General features: G+C 31.4%; 1 protein-coding gene across 1 annotated transcript; it reads left to right on the top strand.

The window, feature by feature from the left end:
- Positions 1-1,232: 1,232 nt before the first annotated feature.
- On the top strand, positions 1,233-3,203 carry LOC133675930 (protein ASPARTIC PROTEASE IN GUARD CELL 1-like). The gene has a single exon (XM_062097490.1). The coding sequence runs from the start codon at positions 1,320-1,322 to the stop codon at positions 2,817-2,819; it is 1,500 nt and encodes a 499-aa protein (XP_061953474.1). The 5' UTR covers positions 1,233-1,319; the 3' UTR covers positions 2,820-3,203.
- Positions 3,204-9,029: the final 5,826 nt, after the last annotated feature.

Here is a 9,029-nt window from a genome sequence, read left to right on the forward strand (position 1 = left end):
TCTTCAACCCAGACTTGTTCAAGCTCTAAATCGACTAGATCCTAGGTTGGCTCGATAGGCCAATATGAGCTTATAAATATGGATTTTTTTTCTTATTTTTTCAGCAATTCCATCCTTTAAAATTGAGTCTTTATTTATTAATGTTCAATTTTACGAGCAATTTTTTTTTCATTGAGGTAAATAAATAGTTTTAAAAGGAACTCAATCATTAAACATAGTGGAATACATTACCCGAACAATGTATTTGGTTAGTTAACTTAGGTTGAGTTATAATTGAACTTTATGATTTGTTTTATTTTATTTTTTTAGGGTTATCACAATTTTAAACAAACATCCTAACGTTGAAACAATGCTCAATTTTTCGAGCGAGTATTTTTATTATCATATAATTACATAAAAATAATGAAACTAAATATTTTAACATAGTGCAATTCATGACTTAGGTTGAAGGTTAGGCCACCAAACTTAGATTGATTAAATACGTCACCTCATTAATATTTTTAAAAATAATTTTATCTTGAAATTTTTATTTAAAGTTAAATCATAATACAAATCATTCAAGTTATTTTTAAACTTCTTAGATCAATTATATCAAGGAAAGAAAATATCTTAATTTAATTTAAAATTCAAGTTATATAAAAAGTTAAATAAGATATGTTTAATTATCAAAAAGTTATCCACATTGATATAAAAAAAAAGTTTATGCTAAAAATTTTGTTATTGCAGTATAACTTAAAATTAAAAAATTTTATGAAGTTTGAAAAATAACTAATGGCATCTTATTAGTTATTTTATAAGTTTATTTTAAAAAAATAATTACAAATAAAAAAGAAAAATACTAGTTAAAAATATTCTTATTATTTTTTCATGATAACAAATTTTATTTCTCTTTTTTTATATTTATCTTTTAAAAAATAATTTAAAAATAATTAATAAAATATCTCAAATTATTCCATTCTTACCTTAAAATTTTCACCACTCACCAGCTACCCATGAGTAATATTTCCAATTTACCCTTTCACCGGCTATCCATGCAGTAATATTTCCATTCTGCGCGATGGTAATGGCAATAAAGCACCTCTCTTGTGGCCATGGCGCGTGGATTCACATGCTGTCAACCATGGCTGCTTGTCAGCAAGTTTGCAAGGTGAGCTTTGTCCCACTTAGACATCGTTATTAACGCCTTGAAACCCTCTTTTCTTATCTTGATGACGTGAGGCCATCTTTTATTCACATTACTACCACCTCTTTCCACTTTTTTTTCAATAAAAAGCGAAACTTCCGCTTCCATTCTAAACCCTCCAAATTCTGCAACAAAAATGTCAGAACCAGCTTCAAAGGCATTCCTTCTATTCTTCACTCTCATTTTTCTCTTCTTCACCTCCACTTTACCTCGTGATTTACCAGATGCCACTACAACAACAACGACAACAATCCTTGATGTCACATCTTCTCTTCAACAAGCCCATAACATCCTCTCCTTTGATCTACAAACACAAAAACCCTCCACTCACACAACAATCACGACATCCACCCCATCTTTCTCCAACTCTTCACTCTCTTTCTCCCTCGAACTCCACCCCCGCGAAACCATCTACAAAATCCACCACAAAGACTACAAATCCTTAGTCCTCTCTCGACTCCACCGTGACACAGTCCGATTCAACTCACTCACAGCCAGACTCCAACTCGCCCTCGAAGACATCTCCAAATCCGACCTCAAACCCTTAGAAACCGAGATCAAACCCGAGGACTTATCCACTCCAGTCACTTCAGGTACAAGCCAAGGAAGCGGTGAGTACTTCACTCGAGTTGGTGTCGGTAACCCAGCAAGACAGTTTTACATGGTTTTGGACACAGGCAGTGACATTAACTGGCTACAATGTCAACCCTGTACAGACTGTTACCAGCAAACAGATCCAATCTTTGATCCAACGGCGTCCTCTACTTACGCTCCTGTCACTTGTCAATCTCAACAGTGTAGCTCTTTAGAAATGTCGAGCTGTAGAAGTGGGCAGTGTCTTTATCAGGTTAACTACGGCGACGGGTCGTATACTTTCGGTGATTTTGCTACTGAATCGGTGTCGTTTGGGAATTCTGGGAGTGTTAAAAACGTTGCTTTAGGCTGTGGTCATGATAATGAAGGGTTGTTTGTAGGTGCTGCTGGTTTATTAGGTCTTGGTGGTGGCCCGCTTTCGTTAACAAACCAGCTTAAAGCGACGTCGTTTTCTTATTGTTTAGTGAATCGTGACTCGGCTGGGTCGTCGACTTTGGACTTTAACTCGGTTCAACTCGGCGTTGATTCAGTCACTGCTCCTTTGATGAAGAACCGGAAGATTGATACTTTTTACTATGTGGGTCTCAGTGGAATGAGTGTCGGTGGGCAGATGGTGTCGATACCTGAGTCAGCATTTCGATTGGACGAGTCAGGGAATGGTGGGATAATCGTTGACTGTGGAACAGCAATAACTCGGTTGCAGACTCAGGCTTACAATCCTCTGCGTGATGCATTCGTGAGGATGACTCAGAATTTGAAACTCACTAGTGCTGTTGCATTGTTTGACACGTGTTATGATCTGTCTGGACAGGCAAGTGTAAGAGTCCCAACGGTGTCGTTTCACTTCGCAGATGGGAAGTCCTGGAATTTGCCGGCCGCCAATTATTTGATCCCTGTGGATTCTGCTGGGACTTACTGCTTTGCATTTGCTCCAACGACGTCGTCTCTGTCTATAATCGGGAATGTACAGCAGCAGGGGACACGTGTCACATTTGACCTGGCAAATAACCGCATGGGATTCTCACCCAATAAATGTCAGTAGTTAATGGTAATAGGTGTTTCTTTTATAGGTAGAGTGAAATGAAACTCGCCTTTTCTTCTATGGTAAATAAGGTGAATTAGTTTTCTAAGAGGACAAGTGTGGATTTATTTATATACATTTATTAGGAAGATGAAATGGAGGAGTGACTAGTGAGGAGTGGGCGGAAGTAGAGCCCATCTAAATAACTCCAATCAAGATAGATGGTTGAGTCATTGATTAGCCATAAATTGCTGTACTAGCACTTGCCTCTGTGTTCCGTTCAGTCCTCTGGACTCTGGAGTTGAGTGGCATGTACAGCGAATCTGTTAAATTGCGTGTATGTTTTACGTTTATTTTTTATTTTTAGCATAAGAGAGGTTAAAAAAAATCAAATTTACCTAGTAATATGTCCGTTCTCATGTTCAGTTAACCTTTATTTTTTCTTAAAAAACGAGAAAGGCAAAAAAACAAAAAAGGAGCAAAAGTTGTTGAACAGTTGTAATAAAGAAGGAAACAAAGTCACGATCAAAAAAAGAAGGAAACAAAGAAAATGACAGCCATTTTAATTTTCAGTACGTTATAAATAAAAGGCTTTCATGCATGTGTGACACGTGGCATGAAAAAAATAGTGACGGTGATTTGGATTCTATCAGCGCCTTATATAATTAAGCATGTTGATTGCCATCATAACAAAAATCAAAGAACACTACTGACATGGAAATACAGACTACAGTTCTAACCACTCTTTTCTAAACTGAACACCTATACATAAACTTCCAGCAGTAAAGTCAAAATCTCAATTAATAGCCCTATATGTTGCAAGGTAAAGTTTCGAGTTCTATTGTCTGTGTTACATGGTTGCATTGCACAAGTAACTTTGTCGTAAAATTGGTTGCATTGCAGACAGTAACTTTGTGGTAAAGTTGTCAATTTTGTTTTAATGATATTTTGTTTTTCTTATTACAATAATAAATTTTAATTTCAAATTTTTTTGGCATTTTATTTTAGAAATATATATAATTTCAATTTAAATCTAAAAATTAATTAACTTCAAATTATATAGTACAAACACAATATCATCTATCTAAATATAATTTTAAAATTTATAACTTTCAAAAGTCAAGACCATATAAAATTTTAACTTAAAATAATTCAACACAAATAAAATATCTAAATATTAAAAAAGTAACTTGTTCCAAGTGTGTACCCGGATCGTCACATTTTTTGCCATCCTCGAGAATGTTCACTCGGGAGTGGTTCTCTAGGTCATTTAAGACCTCTTTGATTCGCATGGGTTTACTGTTTGCTTCTCTAATGGGAACATGTCCATAAAATTGGTACTCGGGGGTTGGGTATGTTTTTCTCTGTTCTCACTATGGTTCTTCCTTCCTGGAATGAGAATTTGACACATCTATGATAGGAGGACGGGATGACATCGTGATTGTGTATCCACATGCGTCTTTAAAGTGGGATACGAAAAAAGTATAAATCAAATATCATCTCCATTATTAACATAGAAATAAATAATTTTGTGATGATATGTATGAAAAGTCATCAACTAAACATTCTAATAGATGATTATTTCCATTAAGCTCGAATTAAATGATAAAATAAAATAGAGGAAAAGAAAAACTATAAAAGAGCCAACCTTTTATCAAATTTTACCATAATTAATCAATAAAACTATAATAGGTGTTTAATTGATTAAACTGGAAGTATAAATGTGTAATTGACAAAGTACTAACATTTAGGGTTACAAATTGAAATTTACCTATAGAATAGAAGCTAATAAATAAACCTTCTTTTTTCTATCTCTCTTAAATTGCAACTACTATTGGTAACATACTTTCTAGTATCTTCAACAACCTTAAAAATCATTATAAAAAAAATGAACACACATTACCTAATAAAATTAATGGTAGAAATCAAAACCCAAAATGAACACACATTACCTACAAAATACGAACTCGATAAGGACCCAATTCCTGAAAATAATCAAGAAAATCACTTCAACATGTCATGAAAGCTCGAATCTCTCGCTAACAATTCACCAATCTCAAGAGAAAACCACTAATAAAATGCAAACTTTAGAAACTTCTTTTAGTAACCGAAACACATTATACAAGAAATGGTTGAAGAAGAAGAAGGTGAGGAAAATGAAGATGGTGATTATGGAAATGAAGAAGATCGTAAAATGATCAATCATGTCATATGCATATAGATGTAAATTGTGATTGTCATTAGTATCCGAAATGGAATGAACAAACCTGAAACATCTAGGTCAAAATTTAGACAAGAAATTACTCAAGATCTTAAGCGAGATAAAATTTGTTATTCCATTTTGTTTTGTTTTTTGAAATGGTATGAGGTGTAAGTTAAAATGGAGCAAAATAAATATCCTTGCTTTGTGCTCTATGGCTTTAGTATTTAACACAACATATAGCATGGATAAAAACTAGGGTTCTCAAATGCTAAAGTTATAGCCCTAAAACGGTAGAAGAATTAGAAAAAAAAACATAGAGATTTAATAAAAGCTTGAATAATAGTGTGAAAGTTCTCAAAATAAACAAAACATTCCTATTTATATTAGTTGAATAATACTATGAAAGTTTTCAAAGTAAACAAAACATTCTTATTTATATTAGTTTTAGACCTAAAATTCTTTGTAGGAAATGATTTCCTATTAAAATCTTCCTGACTAATCAAATTTATCTAGCATTAGAATTTCTAAATAGTAAAATACTAATTAAACTAAAAGTTCTAATTTAAATAGGAAAAAGAATACAAATACAATAAGGTAAATAAAGATAGTCTCAAATAGTAGATTATATGAGCTTTATTTGAAGGTTTTTTCGATCTCCGATCATCATGAAATCTTAACCCAATAGAAAATAGGGCCTTCATAATCTTTGTCATAATTTTATCTCGATCTAATGATCAGATTAAAATTTATGCTTGATTTACAAAACTGCATCTTGAACTCTTTTTAAGCTTTTTAAAATCTAAAAATCTTAATCATTAATGAAATAACACAATAAATATTATTATGCCAAGAATATTAAAGAAAGTGACCCATTTAAGTCCCCTCTACTTCTAACAAACTCGCCCTCATATTATTTGTCAAGAATTGAACTCTAAAGGTATAAATATTTCAAATATAGTATTCTAGCTAATATATACATGAAGTAGCATGTCTTTAACATGTGAAATTTAAAATTTAATTTATAATACGTGCATGCTAAAGAAAAATTTATATTTAATGTTATGCTTTTCATTCCTATAATGTCCACTTGTAGTTCCTTCACACATTCTTTTATTTAAAACCTGACCACCTTGTTATTTATGACTTTCAATACTTCAACCTTTGTATATAAAGAAACTTTAAGATAATCATTCATCATATATCTGAAGAATTGTAAGAAATTATCATGTCTTCCATGTCCTTGTTTGCAAGATTTTTATAATCACTATAAGTTACTAATTTGAGAGCTTTCTTGATTTTTTTTCTTCACTATTAACCGATGAAAAACATTGACAAGTAAAGTATTATTTGCAGTGTTGTTGTTGCTACTGTTGTGATGTTGAAACTGACTACTTTAAAAATATGACACCTCTTCTATATTTTTCTTCCTTGCTATTCGAGAATGTTGAACACAAGGCAGATAAGAAAAATCTATTTTCTTATCTATCCAATGTAATCTTTTTGTAATCATCTTATACAAACTTTAAAATTAATCCTTGTCTCAAATCTTTCCATGAAGGAGTTAAAGGCATACACATACGAGTTCTATATTCTAGAACTTTAGACCAACATTCTTTAGCATCGTAAGAAAGTTTGTGTATGACAAGCCATATTTTTTATAACAAGAAATTTTGTTGAAATAAAAGCAAGCTCAACTTTGTGTACTAGTTAAGAAATAGTATCTTAAAAAATTTTCCATAATAGAAAGGAATCACATCGAATTCAGGAATAGGTCTGGGGTTCAGACAACCTTGAGGTAAGTCTCTAGACAAATTTCTCTTCTCTTCACGATCCTTGTTTGCATCACCCATTAACTGAGTTAGAATTATGGCTTATTTCAAATAACTCATTTTCTATTCCTGAGTTTGCTCAAAACAATCCATTCTTTGAGTCAGCTCAAAACAATCCATTCTTTGAGTCATCGCCACCTCCTTAACCCGCACAACATCCTAGACAACCTCGTCATAGAATGAGTTGATACTGTCTCTGTCCATCAAATATACTACTCTGATACCAACTAATATAACATATAGTGTGATAAAAATTAAGGCTCCCAAGCTCTAAAGTTACAGGTTGTAAAATCAATTAAACCGAGAAAACTGAAAAATAATAACTAAAAAATCGAACCATAAAAAAAAACTAATTAAATTGATTAGGATATTAAAAAAATATTTAGTTTGGTTTCGGTTTCATAAACCTAAAACCAAAAAACCTCAATTGAACCAAACTGATTTAGTTAAAAAAAAATATAAAATAACCATACCAAAAAAACCAAACCAAACTCAAACCAGTCATAAAACCCATTAGAAAGCAAAAAAAAAAAAACAATATAGTTTTTGGTTTTTAATATAACATAACCGAACCAAACCGAACAAAAACTGGTCGGTTGGAATTGGTTTCAGTTCGGTTTTGGTTTTATTTTTTGTATTTTACAAAATTTTAGTTTGATTATTTTTATAGGTAAAAACCAGACCGAACCGAAAATGATCACCCCTAGTTATAGCCTTAACATTATAGAAAAATTAGAAAAAAAATCTATGATATTTTATGCTAGATGATATTTATATTAGTTATAGACTTAAAATCTTGTATAGAAAATGATTTCTAATTAAAACTTACCTAACTAATAAAAATCATCTAGCATTATAATTCCTAAATAAAAAATATTAATTAAACTAAAAGTCCTAATCTAAATAGGAAAAGAATCCAAATAATACAAGGTAAATAAAGACAATCCCGCACAGTAATTTCCAAGCTTTATTTAAGGCCTTCCCGATCCCCAATCATCATAAAAGTTTAATCCAATATGAAATAGGGCTTTTGGAGCCTTATGTAAAAAATTTAGCTTAGTCCAAAAAAAGGATTAAAAGTTAAGCTTGATTTACTAAATTATATCTTAGACTCTTCTTAAACTTCTCAAAACCTAAAAATATTAACCATTAATAAAATAATACAATAAATATTATTATGCTAAAAATATTGAAGAAAGTTCCTTATGTCAATATTCAAGAAAAAAAATGAATTCTAAAGGGGGAAAGTCCCTAAATTATAAAAAGAATTGCACTTAGCATTGAATGGATAAAATATAAGTACACCTTATCAATTCTAAAGCACTAACTTTCTTTCAATATAGAAAAACAAAAATTAAACATAGGGAGAAACTTGTATTTTGAGTTACAGAATTTGAACTAGACTCTTTCTCTCATAAAAAAAATATTGTTTTCAATAATATTCACCATAATGCATCAATTTCCTATAGCATTCATCCCCCTTTCATGTAAATGATAATTAGTAGAGCAATTAATCAAGTGAGTTGCTCCATAAATGTAACGTTATTGACAAAATTTGCATTTTTGTTCATGTAAACCCCATGCTAAATAGCATAACTCCCAACTAGAAAATAATACATTTAGAGAAAAATCTTATAATTAAAAGTGAAAATTTCTAGTTAATTTGGTATAAAATCCTCGAACAAAGAAAAGAACAAATTTGTACATGAAAAATACTAACGATTAGGATTTGACAAAAATAATTTGTGATACATTAAATGAGTGGCATTTTTATAATTAGAAAGGGAAAACCCTTCTCTTCATTTACAAATAGTTGACGACATTAAAGGAGGAAAGTAAGCTTGAAATCTTCTCCCTCTCCTCCATTTTCTCTCTCTCTCAAGCTTCATGCTACAAAATAAGAGCCAAGTGATTTTACAATCAAATTAGAAAAACTTCAAAGAGAGAGAGGTTAGGAGTTCAGAAAAATGGAGATAAAGTGTGCAAATTGGAAGGGAAAATAAAGGATTCTTAGAATTGGTTGAAAAGGCTCATAAAATTACATTAATTGGTTGTGGTAAGAGATTTCTTTTCAATTAAATGCATTTGTTTTCTTGATTATGAATGGAGGATTGAAAATCCTTAATTTTAAATTGTTAAAGTTTATGTAAACTTTAATGGATATGCCAAATTGTGTGAATTTGTAGCAAATGAGGGATG

This window comes from Populus nigra, chromosome 16, assembly GCF_951802175.1.
Source record: "Populus nigra chromosome 16, ddPopNigr1.1, whole genome shotgun sequence".
Taxonomy (NCBI): domain Eukaryota; kingdom Viridiplantae; phylum Streptophyta; class Magnoliopsida; order Malpighiales; family Salicaceae; genus Populus; species Populus nigra.